Genomic DNA, 13500 nt, shown 5'->3' with positions numbered 1-13500 from the left:
GCAGCAATTGTTGAATGAGTCTTAAACGAGCAAATCATGATAATATGATATCAGAGTTAGGGAAAGGGCTATATGTTTTTGCCTTTTTTCAATTGTGGAATTTGGCATCGAGAGAACATTTTACTTGTGTTCGATATGCGCTTATCATTCATTCACATTTGTCTAGTAAACATATATGACATAGAGATTAGAATCTGCTTTGTTATATCTTTACTCTGCACAAGTCTCTGTTTGAGCATTTCTGAATGTTTGTTCACTTATTACATCATAAATGGATGAAGCTTTCACATTTGTTTGTTCTCATATCACTTGTTGATTGTGAGATCTTCAATACGACAAGTGGCTTACTGCCAAATGCATCGATCATGTTCTGTTTGTAATAGTTTCTATGTTCATTGGATTTGGCAATTCCTCTGTTTAAAAGATGATTGTCCAAATGCTTGTTCTGTTTTGAGAGTGCATTTGTCGGACACAAATCTTCAAATAATTGCTTCTTTGTCGACTTTTTCTTACAACATTTTCTTATTTCCACTTCCTCACAAACTATCCGATGATCATAATAAAAAAGGGCGACTCGGGTTTCTTCTTTTGTTGCCTGCGCCCGCAAAGAATCGAAGAATCAAAGTGTATGCTTCACATATAGACAATCTTGGGAGTTGCATTTCAAAACCTACCCACAATTCTTGAAAGTTTTCATGTCTGATCAGATAAGAGGAGAGGTAATAAACAGATATCATCTGAGCAGTAGATGAGAACAAAGAAATAGTAGATAATACTAATATGTATATACAAACAACATTCCCTACACAACTTGTAAGAAAGTGGCAATTGAGAAGACAGACAGGACAGCCCCCTCCAGAGCCCATAACATAACATGAGACAGAGAGGTTCATGCAACCGGCCATTGCCCATTCCCCCAATCCACTTAATTCATTCCTTAAAACTATACATATATATATATATATATATATATGTGGGCAAGTTGAAGTATTTGGTAGACAGAATTTTGTAATGAATCGAAGCACATGGCGAATCTGCATAATCCACTTCAAATTGAGGGGTCCACCTTGAAGCTACACATGCATTCACATATCAATTGATCAATACATATATATGTACATGTAATAAGGCAACTTCAAAATTCTTACATATATATAAAATGAAGCAAGAACCGGATTCGAGGGTTTGGGCATATATATAATAAAGAGGATACTGAAGTTTGTGGCCTTGAGGATTTCCAATGTGACAAAATTATGCACTTTTCCATCATCCAGTATTGGAAGGAATAATTCATTTATATTAATCATATATAGCAAATAAAAGAACCAAGCAGCTGAACAATATAGATTTGTATTTTCAGAGTAGGGAATTAAGCTGCGGATACAATACATATTATTATCACATACACAAAAACACACACACACACACACACACATATATATATATATATTTATAAGAAGACTTTAATCAATGGCCCAAGATCTCTTCTGTTTTTTTTTGGTCTTTTAAAATGGATCCTTAACCACGAGGATGTAAGATTTTGTGTATGAGTGTGTGTGTGTGGTTGATCCATCAATCAAACAAAATGGGAACAGCTGTTTGTTAATTATATTAGATGTGGTCGTCGTCGGCGATTAGAAATTTGATTTGAAAGCATTAGTATATATATTGATTAGAGGTTCGGAAAGAGATCCTTACGCTGCATCCACACGGCAGTTACTATTAATTTATTAATTAATTAATTACCTCATATATTTTCACACACGCAAACATGATACATATGCACGTACGTGTGTTCCTCTAATTAAGATTGTACAGAAAACTCAAGTGTCCACACAACCACCTGGAAGGGCTTCTTAAATAAAAAGTGTCGTCTGGAAATGTGTGGATGATGAAAATGCATTGCAAATTAAATGATTATTTGAATATTTCAATAATAATAGTAATAGTAATAATTCAATGAATGTTAACTATATAAACGACTTACTTAATTAGTACTACACGGGATTTTCGTGTGCCCATGCACCCACCCACCCACTTGACTAATTTATATATAATATATTATTGTCTATACACATGAAAACACAAAAAAAAAAAAAAAAAAGAAAAAAAAAGTAACTTTAGCTTCTCCAAAGTCGTTGGGATGTCTCAAGGGGTCTGTGACTCATACTAACAAAACCAACAACATGCATGCATGCGTCCATACATGTCTTCACTTTTTGTAAGAACATGTACATACATCATACATGTGGTGGCGGGTTGCATGAATACTAGAAATGTTAGGGTTTGATGATTTTATAGTCATGAGTTCACCAAATTACAATATTTATTTCACGTATGTAGATGACTAGAAATAAATCAAATTTAATTCACATTTACATATAGACAGATATACGTGCATCAGTGCATGACTATGGCGGGCCAAGGATGACCACCTCTTGTTTATTTACTTCATGTATCCACGTTTTGTACTTATTATTGATTTGTAATTAATAATATCCAAATGCTGGAACATTATTTATATATATATATATACATACATTATACATAAAACGACTAGCATATCACAATAAGTATAAATTTATTATTAATTACTTAGGCCGATCCGAAACAAATGCAATGGGTCCTCACTTAATTCACTCTTGTCTTGACTAATCACTATAGAAAAGGTATCGCTAGATTTTTCCTCCACTTTCCACATTTATATATAAAAAATTATTCACAACTCCCACTTTCAACTTTCCAGAAATAACAAACCGTTATTAGAAAAGATAGACACACCCACAGAGAAAAGCCAGCTTACGTCCACGTGGCAAGAAGCAGGGCCCACTTAAAATAATCAAATCTACGATGACCTGCCAATTATATTATTTAATGTCATTTAATTTAATTTATATATTATATAACTGTTATATGATCATACAGTATTACAGAGTAGTACATACATACCTACATTAATTGGTCTATGGTCCATCCCACATTGCCATTGCCTCCTCCTCTTCCTAATTTATTTAATAAATGTCAGATCTTTTCGCTTGTACAGATTTTTACTTAGATGTAAGAAATTACTTAATGTGTGACAATTACAGTGCCTGTTTGAAAAGGCAACATGGATGCTTTCTCAAAGTAGTAGGATCCATCCATCGATACATAGATGTCATATATATGCACAGTGACTGATATATAGATACCCACCCTGTATCTGTATCTATATATATATATATATATTCGATCCCCCCCGCCGGCAGTTTATAGCGGCAGCAGAATGGCGTTCTCGAATCCGGGAAATTTCCTCCGCCGCTTCTGCGTCGACGACTTCCACGGCGGGACCGGGTCCCGCGGCGGCGGATTCTTCTTCTCCACACATCTTATCCCGTCTCTCGGCGCCAGAATCAACCGGACGACAAAACTCCGGCGGCATATAATTTCCCCATTCAATCCTCGATACAGGTGATTTTTTTTATTATTTATTTATTTATTGTCTATATATAATTTCCCCATTGAAGCATTGACGGTGGTGGTGGTGGTGCAGGGCGTGGGAGATGTTCCTGATTGTGCTGGTGGTGTACTCGGCATGGATCTCCCCATTCGAGTTCGCATTCCTGGCTTACAAGCAAGACGCGCTGTTCGTCGCCGACAACCTCGTCAACGCCTTCTTCGCCGTCGACATCGTGCTCACCTTCTTCGTCGCCTATTTGGACACACAGTCGTATCTGCTCATTGACGACCCCAAGCGGATAGCAATTAGGTCTCTCTCTCTCTCTCTCTAAATATATATATATATATATAAATATGTATGTTTTAATGTGTGTATGTGTATGTCCTAATAATGAGTGCAGGTATTTGTCGACCTGGTTCATATTCGATGTCTGCTCGACCATCCCCTTCCAATCTCTCAGCCTCCTCTTCTCAGATCACAGCGGCGGTCTCGGCTTCAAATTGCTCAGCATGCTTCGCCTATGGCGTCTCCGACGTGTCAGCTCCCTATTCGCCAGGTCTCTCCTATCCTATACATCATCATCATTCGATCTCAACTTTCTGATTCTAACCATCTCCATCTCTTCCGCTTCAGGCTCGAAAAGGACATTCGATTCAACTACTTCTGGACACGCTGCACCAAGCTCGTCTCCGTAAGTTCCATTACAATTTACAAATCCAATCCAATCCTGTTAAAATTAATTTGCTGAATCCAACCAGGTTACTCTGTTCGTGGTGCATTCCGCCGGATGCTTCAACTACCTGATCGCCGAGCGGTATCCCGACCCGACCCGGACCTGGATCGGCGCCGTCTACCCGGATTTCAAAGACATGAGCCTAAGCGACCGCTACGTCACCGCATTGTACTGGTCCATCGTGACACTAACAACCACCGGCTACGGCGACCTCCACGCTGAGAACCCGAGGGAGATGCTTTTCGACATCTTCTACATGCTCTTCAACTTGGGATTGACAGCCTATCTTATAGGCAACATGACAAACCTTGTCGTCCATTGGACAAGCCGAACCCGAAACTTCGTATGCTCTAACAACTCCAAACTCTCCCCTGTTTCGTCCTAATAATAATGGCGTCGTCGATTCTTTTACAGCGCGACACTGTCCGAGCAGCCTCCGAGTTCGCGAAGAGGAACCAGCTTCCCCCTCAGATTGAAGACCAAGTCCTCTCACACATATGTCTGAAATTCAAGACAGAAGGATTGAAACAGCAGGAGGCGATCAACGGTCTGCCGAAGGCCATTCGTTGCAGCATCGCGCATTTCCTTTTCTACCCGATCGTCCAGAGCGTCTACCTCTTCCGCGGCGTCTCTCAGGACTTCCTTCTGCAACTGGTACATAATTTTTCATTTCATCATCGTACATTCACGAACTTGTTACGATTCTTGAACCGGATCGATTGGATATGAAGGTCCCTGAATTGGAAGCCGAGTACTTCCCTCCAAAGGAGGATGTAATCCTGCAAAATGAAGCTCCCACAGACGCATACATACTTGTTTCTGGAACTGTGGTAAGTTTCTTACATGTACCTGCAGCTTCCTATTACAAGGGCTGTGCCGGAGCCGGATTCTAAACTGTTTTTTGGTCGCCGCGCAGGATTTTATTGCCAAGATTGAAGAGCAAGAACAAGTAAGATCTTGTTTCTGCTGGATGTCCGAAGCCTTACATTGTGACAACATCTTGTTTCTGCCTGAACTTTACAGATAGTTAGGAAAGCATCTGCCGGGGAGATTTTTGGGGAGACGGCAGTTCTGTGTGGACAACCTCAGCCGTTCCGAATTCGGACTAATGAAATATCTCAAATTCTGAGGCTAAACAAGAGGATTCTTCTTCGAATTCTACAAGCCAGCCCAGACGACGAGCGCATTGTCATGGACAATCTTTTCATGGTAAATTTGATCTCTTACACCTTTCATGAAAACTATAACTCGTCGGCTGCTCATATCCGGTTTCGTTGCAAGAAATTGAAAGCGTGCAGAAGTTTCGACATCGAGGGGCAATGGGAACCGAGTCTAAACCATAAACGGGACAGCTTTAGCCACATTGGCGACAAAGCTTGTGACGACAATGAGACAGCAAAGAATTTGTCGCCGGCCGAGGATGTCCAGACAGCTCTTCACATTGCCACCAGACAGGGACATGTTGAAATGGTGAAACTTTTGCTCGAGAAAAGAGTAAGTGTAAGAAAACCGGACGAGAGAGGTTTCACAGTGAAGGACTTGCCGGAAAGAATCATCGATCATGGTCCTGATCATCGCCGGAGAAATTCTCTGGTCAGTGACTCGAGCAGCTCGGCGTGTCCAATTATCGCAGAGGAAACAAAACCGAAGCCGGAGAAGAAGAGAGTCACCATTCACATGAAGTTTGATGAATCCTCCAGAACAAAGCAGCTTCCCAAGCTGATCATTCTGCCGGATTCATTACAAGAACTGCTCGAAATCGCCAGTAAGATGATGCGAAACATTGTTGGTGTTAAATCACCGTCTCACCTAAAAGTTTTAAGGATACGCATCAATTTATTATTTATATATTATAGAGTCGACTAACTGTTTGATCATCAAATGCAGGCAAGAAGTTTGGGGACGACAGCCTTGCAACGGTTATGAGCGCAGAGAATGCCGAAATAGACGACGTAAACGTCATCCGGGACGGCGATCATTTGTTTCTGTTGTCAAGAAAGTGTGAAAAAACAGGGGATGATGAGAACTAACAAATGTAAGAAAAAATCATAACACACAGGAAGTAGGCAGGAAACTCGTAAGTATACTGATTTTTGGACAACATTAACAATCATTCCATGTGTTCTTTGTATGTAATGTAACATCACAAGAGCAATAAGAAGAGTGGGCATAGAATTTATGCCTGCTACAAATTACAATGGTAGGTGCATTTCATCACAAAAGTGAAATTGTATATACTTGTCTGTAATCTTTTGTAAGAATAGTGATACGTAAAATATAAGAACTTATTTGTTAAGTGTTGGAGGCACCATTTTAAATAAAAATTTGATCTTTTTATATAATATATGGAATAAAAAAATAAGTATTCAATTTGTGGTTTAAAACCCTGAATGGAATAGAAAATCCAACCCTTTAATCAAGATCACAAAATAGCATATCGAATTCGAGTATTCAAGTTCTAACTACAACAAATTGACTTTATTACAGCTAATAGATGTTCTAGAAGCAACACAAATCAATGCAAAGGATCTTCTAAGCAGATTTCTTCATTCACGTTCTTTAGGAAGTATGCTCTAACTTCTTTGGATCTTTAAAGATTAAAGACTTATTTTCAAAAATCAAGCAATCGTAATTTTAAAATTTTTTTTGATGAATTAGAAATAGAATATTGTTACATCATTCATTTGTATGTTGAAATGCAATCAAACGATAAAATGATGAACGCTAAGGGTATATTTGGCTTGAGGGTCTAGGAAGAAATGGAAGAATACGAATTTTTTTTGTAAAAGCACAACCGATTAATGGCGTCAGATGTGTAGTAATTTTATAGGGGATGGTTACCAACCTAATTTTTTAAGGGTGGTTAGAGCACTGTATCTTATACTTATATAGGTGTGACATTATAAATATATTTATTATGTTAAAATTAATTGTAGTATATAACTATATCATGTTATATTTGTATGTATTAATATAAATTAATATTCCTTATATTGTATGTATCATGTTACCATTGTGCTGAATTTTACAATTTAGCATAGCCTTAATCTCATACAAATTAGGCGACTTGAAGGCTTCAGAACATCGCACCATGGACCGTTTATTCTTTTTTCTTTTTTCAATTTTCTTGTAGTTGTTCCATTAATACGTAACAATCGAAAATGAGAAAGAAAGACACGAATTCAATGCAACCTCGTCTCTTGTGTTTCAGATTTGAAAAACTCAACTCAATTTGGATCCTTCAAATAGCAACCAAATTCAATACTTACCCAAATCAGAAATCCAAAATTATAGAGCACGTGAATTCAATGCAACCTCAAAATAAGTTTCTTCAAATATGTATATATATCAAGAAAGTAATGGTCGAAAAATTGTATCTGTGTCCAAAGTAACAAGAACCGAACCATACAAAGGGAATCTTATGTGATCCAATGATATAAAACCAAATTGAGTAACTGAGAGTGATTCATATATCTTGCAATGACACAATAAATATGCACGTAGTTCATCCCCAAAGCTCAATAGATTAGGTAGCCCTGTGGATACCTAAATATCAAAATCAAAATCAAAATCAAAACCAAATTATTCAATTCACCAGAACCACCCACCTTCCTTCAGAGGTCGCTAGAAACAATAAATGCAATCATTTATGAGAGCAGCAGGACTCCAGATTCAACCGGAGATCGAGAGAGTTCAATGAGGTACTGTTTTTGTTTTTTCTACATTTGATACACCAAATTGATTGGATTTTTGGATGATTATATAACAAAGAAGTAGATGTTTGGATGATTAGAATTTAGAATCATTCTTATGTAGCGATTTCAGGAATTATTAGGGCAAATAGAGAGTACACACTGATTCTAGGCAATAATATATTCCACGGAATCTAAACGAGTTATTTGTAATGGAAGTAGAGGAGATTTAACAGGCGAGGCTAATAATAACTTATAGCTTACACCTTACGCGAATAATATTAACCTAGATTTGAAATGAAAGGATAGTTCGAGAATCATATCAAATGATATGATTGAGGAGATACACGAACCGAATTAGTCTAACGAATATTGAATTCATTTCTGCTCCTTGTTGCTCTCTTCCTCCTCAAACGCCGAGACCGGTAAAGCTCTGGAAAGTCCGGACGGTGTAGCGAACAGAATTTTGCCAGAGTTAGGATCCTGAATGGCGATATAAGAGATAGTCACCCAGATCAGGAGCTCCTTACTCTTGACGCCAGTTAGGTGCTTCATCCGACGGTCCTCGACGAACGCGGTGATCTCGGTGTCGTACCACACGCTCTTATTGATCGCGCGGAAGACGTGCGTCTTGCTCTTCTTCTGCTTGAGCCACACGAATCCAGTCGCCTCGTTGTAGCCGACTTCAATGATGTCCTCCAGAGGGAGCAGTCCTTTCGGGAGGTTCATCTTCTCCAGCAGCTCCAACGACTTCTGCTTGCATACATCCCCTCCGGTGTAGACTTCGGCGTTCTCACGGTGGGAGGCGATCAGCTGGGACGACATTGCGGCCGGCGGCGAAGATTGGAAGGAGTCGAGATTTTGGGGAGAAAATCTGTTGAAATGTCGATGGCATGTTTAACAATTTTGGGACGGTTTCTTTATAGACAAGGAGTGACGCGTGAGCGTTGCGGTGAAATTACGAAAATGCCCCTCCCCGAGATACGTGGCGGATTTTTGGGAAGGCTATGGAAGGAAATATGTAAGTTTTGAGGTTTGAGATCGGGTGGGATTTATTGCGGAAATAAAAATTTATGTATATTAGTTGGCAGTTGACTATAGAATAAAGTTTATAATAAATACTGAACCCTCTCTGTAAGTTATAAATTTATTAATTATTGGAAATTAGATGCAAAATTGATTGAGCCAATTTATTGAAATAAAGTTTGTAGCTGTTGAAATATTAAATTCAACTCTTAATATCGCCCGCGTGTTTGGTTTGGGGCTTTAATTGTTTTTATTTTTTGGGGTAACTCTAATGGTTAATAGGAGTTTTTAGCTTGTGATTTGTAGAATTCTGTAATTATGTATTTCCTTGAGTTTTCGTAAAGTTACAATTGGATGGATTACTGATCAGCAAAAATAAGGTGTTGGAGAAAATGAAAATGGGGCAAGACTAAGGAGGTAAAAAGAGAAATTGAGCCTACTATTAAAAAAGTACACAAGGCCCAATCTATCTAAAGCCCATAGATGCAAAGATCAGTTATTGGGCTTAAATATGCTGTTTTAAGTTTCTGTTTTTGATCTGTTGATGTATTATGTTGTGGTACCTATATTTGGCCATGATAATTTACACATTTTATATAAATTGTTTATTGAACATTTTTTATTATAAGAATAATAATATTTTATTTATCAGTAGATGTCTGTAGTTATTTTGATATTTTGTAAAAAAGTAAAATAAATTTTGATATTTATATATGTACGCAAAAAGAAATATTTTTGAATGTATGGAAAAAAAATAGGTAAAAAACACTAGCGTATACAAGTACACAACAGAATTTTTTAGATAAAAAAAAAAAAGAAAAAAGAAAAAGTTAATGATACTTTTGATCATTTAGTTAAATAATAAAATAGATGAATAGAAAATTTAATAAGATTAATAATATTTATTGTAAATAAAGATTGAACGAGGATGATATTAAATGCAGGCTCTTTTACTTTGCTAAATTTAATAATAAGATGAATTTAAAAGACTGATAAAAATAATAATAATAATAATAATAAATTTTATATTACTAGTATTATAAAAATTAAAAGTTTCTATCTTACTATAACTCTTTTTACATGGATAAATTTTTTCCCCCAACATCCCATGTAACAAGAACATGTAAATGAACAAGATTCGTATGGTGTACACCCAAAAAAGGATACAAAAGAAGATGTTCATATGGGACATATAATTAATAATAAATGAAATCACTGCCAACCTGGTATGTGTTGTCAGCTTTACCTGTATTGTTAGTTACACCTCAGTAGTCAGTAGCAGTCTCTGTCATGCAGGGGCAAAAAGGCAAAACTGAATCAGACAAAAGGTTACCCATCAAATCAATCATGGGATTCACCCCACATTTTTGAAAGATAGCCATCGCATTTCCCATTGCCAAGAAAATCAGGGCTGTCAAGGGCCCTCTTTATCTTGGGCCCCACGCTGGCCCCACCTGCCTTGAGGTTGTGCCTGTACTCTAACGCAACCTGCTCAAACACTTCAACCCCAAACATGTTCATCTTCAATTGGGGCTTCATTTTGTCCCTCACAAATGCAAACGCCAGTTGATCTCTGTGGTTGAATGCATCAAGTTCACTGAACATCAGGCAGGAGAACAGGTTGCTTGCCAAAGTGTGTCTCCTTAGGATTAGTGCACTGTCTGGCACATCTGCATTTGCCCAACAAATTGGATTATAATAATAATATATTATTATTTAAAGATTTGGTAACAGTAAGGGAATTAATCAATGCCTGTAAACAATCATTTATATCTTGCACAAGATACAATACAAAGTTTGTTTAAGAATACACCCTTCCTTCCCCAGATAACACTAAACAAAGTAGTTGAAAGAAGAAACCAGCAAGAAGCTGCAAGGTAAATGAATGTATAGTGTCAACATCCCCCATTGCAAAAGAACAAAAAGCTTTTCTTACAACATACTCTAGAAAAAAGTAGGAGAGGAGAATGTCTGGAGATAATGGACTAAAGAACACTCATGAAGCCATGGCCTTAAGTTTAAGCAAGCTAAAAGGAAAGAAATCATTATGTGGAGCAGTAAGTAAACTACCCATCAGTCTTAACTGCACTGTCTATATTTCCATCAATCACAGATGGCCCACTTCAACTTCTAATGTTTGTTGGAACAGAGTATAACAGTTGGAAGCAAAGTATGAATGGGTGCGAAGGAAGAAAAGTCATTATTAATGGCTGATTAAGGAATAGTGTTTTGATGTACCTGTGGGATAAGGCTTGGTGGAGTTCCATGGCTGCAAGCCATGCTCACAGTATGTCTCCATTTGCAATTGGATTCCATTGACATTCCACCATTTCTTCCATCTAGCAGTTGCCATGGCCTCTTCCATGGTGTGGGTGAAGAACGGATGCCTGGATATAGCCATATCGACGTTCTGTTTCACAACCAGGGAATGAATCAGCAGAAATGGATCAACTACCAATTGCAGCTTCGCGTCTATCCATATGCTGTATTTTGAATTGGGGAAGAGACGATGGATTAGGTACTTTGGTATCACTCCGTTCATTGCTGGATTATCATCGTATAGCTGTTCGCTCGAGACCTTGACGATTCTCCAAGCACCGATCTTAGATTCCGTGGATGTTTTTGATATCATGTTGTGGAAATGGAGTCGATCGAGCGTTGCGTCGTCCACAAACATGAAGAAACACGCAGAATTTAGGGTTTCGGATCCAACGCCCCTTGGCTGCCGGATTTTGTCGTGATCGTTGAATATGGCGGAGGCTACGACCAGTCCGTCGCACATCTCCATGGAAATCCGATCTGGACACAAATCAAAACAGCGATTGCAATCGAGAAATTCAGAACAGCAAATGAAGAACATGAAAACGAATTGCAACACAGTGAATTTCTTCGTTCTGAAAACAGTCCGCAAAGCAAAGGATCGTACCGTAATCACTAATCGGAAAACGTATGAAGAATCCACAAGGAACTTCGATTCCATCGCCACGAAAATCAAAATAAGAAAACCTCTTCGCCACGCTCAGATTTCCACCAAAACTCCGATCATTATTCCCCTGCATATATCTCATCCTCAAGGCTCCATAATCATTACCAATCCGCCGCATTTCCCTCAAAACCTTCCAATACTCTAAAAACAAAGAAACAGAGCTCATGAATCCAAAATCTCCAAAAAATCAAATCACGAACGATTCGGTTCCAAATTATCATACCTGAGAAGTAAACAGGGGAATCGCAGGAGGAGCGCGTGGTAGGGATGGCATGCTTGTGTTCCCCATAAGAGGAGGGGTAGGAGAAGAGCGGCGCCTGCACAGGGTCGAAAGGCGACCACCGGAAAAGGCATTTGGTGGCGGAGAAGGTGAAATGGGCGGCGAAGAAGAGGGCGGAGAAGAGGTAGACAAGTGAGATACAGAGGAGCTTCGATTGGAAGAGAAGTGGCTTTGAGAAAGTCGCAATCTTCCCCATCAAACCATGTCCTCAATTTGTGTCCAATTATTCCATTTCACCTCCTTATTATAATAATTATTATTATTATTTCAACAAATTATTACAAATGCCCATGCAGCCATATGCTTTTCAAATAGGAGTATTACAATTTGTGGTCTATTTATAGGCGTTTTTCGTATAAACACATAAAATATACTTTTATCTTCCATAAATTTTGAATTGGGAAAAAATTATTTTTATTTCAATATAATCAAAATTTATCAATTTTGGTCCAATATAAATTTTTTATCAATTTTAGTCCCAATATAACTAAAATTATCAATTTTTTGTCCAAATATAACCAAAACTATCATTCTTGGTCCCAATATAAATTCTTTTATCGATTTTAGTCACAATATAACCAAAATTCGTCATTTTTTTGTCCAAATATAATCAAATCTTATTTTTTTTTGGTCCCACCGTCAACAAACCGACGGAAAATATTGACGTGGACTTTCAAGATTGTGCAATTTCTTCAAATATAAATATAATGTTTGATTTCTTTTTAAGTCAACATTTTCCGTCGGTTTGTTGACAGCGGTACCAAAAAAGATAAGATTTGATTATATTGTGACAAAAAATGATGAGTTTTGATTATATTGGGGCTAAAATTGATTAAAAAAAAATTATATTGAGACCAAAAATGATGAGTTTTGGTTATATTTGAACAAAAAATGATAAATTTTGGTTATATTTGGACCAAAATTGATAAGTTTTTACATTGGATATTAGGACTAAAAATGATTTTCTCCTTTTAAATTTATTTGAGTTTGACATAAATTTTGATTAATAATACTTCATCAATGTCAGCTATGGTGTCCCTTTTATGATAGACATAACAATTTAAGAGGGATATATTTAATAAATAGTAAAAAATGTATTAATAAAAATAATTATTATTTAATAAAAATAATTTAAAATTAAGATAAGTCTAATTTAAAATTTTAAAAATCATAAATTAAAAAATTTATGATAAAATTAAAGTATATAAAGACAAATAGAAATGAAAATGAGAGAATATTATATTAGTTGGATGTACCTTAAAATATAATTATTTTAATAACTATACGAGTGAATTACTATGATTTTTTTTATATTTTTTATAAATTAAATATCTAAGTAATGGT

At 37.0% G+C, this 13500-nt stretch overlaps 3 protein-coding genes across 5 annotated transcripts; 1 reads left to right on the top strand and 2 right to left on the bottom strand.

Moving 5' to 3' along the window:
* The first annotated feature begins 3043 nt into the window (after positions 1-3043).
* Positions 3044-6370, top strand: LOC127249632 (potassium channel KAT3). 2 transcript variants are annotated; one of them, XM_051272542.1, is made up of 11 exons: positions 3046-3450; positions 3533-3748; positions 3840-3995; positions 4073-4130; positions 4198-4515; positions 4587-4826; positions 4904-5002; positions 5089-5121; positions 5196-5381; positions 5454-5937; positions 6060-6370. In XM_051272542.1, exons 1-11 carry the CDS (start codon positions 3266-3268, stop codon positions 6200-6202), a joined length of 2118 nt encoding a protein of 705 aa, XP_051128499.1. In that variant the 5' UTR covers positions 3046-3265; the 3' UTR covers positions 6203-6370. The 2 variants fall into 2 exon arrangements, with proteins under 2 accessions (XP_051128498.1, XP_051128499.1); XM_051272541.1 differs by having other exon boundaries at positions 3044-3450; positions 5196-5937.
* Positions 6371-8027: 1657 nt separating this feature from the next.
* On the bottom strand, positions 8028-8771 carry LOC127250021 (uncharacterized). The gene has a single exon (XM_051273166.1). It carries the CDS (start codon positions 8687-8689, stop codon positions 8243-8245), a length of 447 nt encoding a protein of 148 aa, XP_051129123.1. The 5' UTR covers positions 8690-8771; the 3' UTR covers positions 8028-8242.
* Positions 8772-10018: 1247 nt separating this feature from the next.
* On the bottom strand, positions 10019-12465 carry LOC127249440 (probable hexosyltransferase MUCI70). 2 transcript variants are annotated; one of them, XM_051272200.1, is made up of 5 exons: positions 12100-12465; positions 11817-12017; positions 11413-11689; positions 11129-11300; positions 10399-10560 (listed from the first exon to the last, which is right to left on the bottom strand). In XM_051272200.1, exons 1-5 carry the CDS (start codon positions 12350-12352, stop codon positions 10540-10542), a joined length of 924 nt encoding a protein of 307 aa, XP_051128157.1. In that variant the 5' UTR covers positions 12353-12465; the 3' UTR covers positions 10399-10539. The 2 variants fall into 2 exon arrangements, with proteins under 2 accessions (XP_051128156.1, XP_051128157.1); XM_051272199.1 differs by having other exon boundaries at positions 10019-10560; positions 11129-11689; positions 12100-12463.
* Between the last annotated feature and the right edge of the window lie 1035 nt (positions 12466-13500).

This window comes from Andrographis paniculata, unplaced genomic scaffold (genome assembly GCF_009805555.1).
Source record: "Andrographis paniculata isolate CXL003 unplaced genomic scaffold, ASM980555v1 Contig36END, whole genome shotgun sequence".
Taxonomy (NCBI): domain Eukaryota; kingdom Viridiplantae; phylum Streptophyta; class Magnoliopsida; order Lamiales; family Acanthaceae; genus Andrographis; species Andrographis paniculata.
The sequence above is the reverse complement of the archived record's forward strand: the minus strand, read 5'-3'. Positions and strand labels throughout refer to the sequence as shown.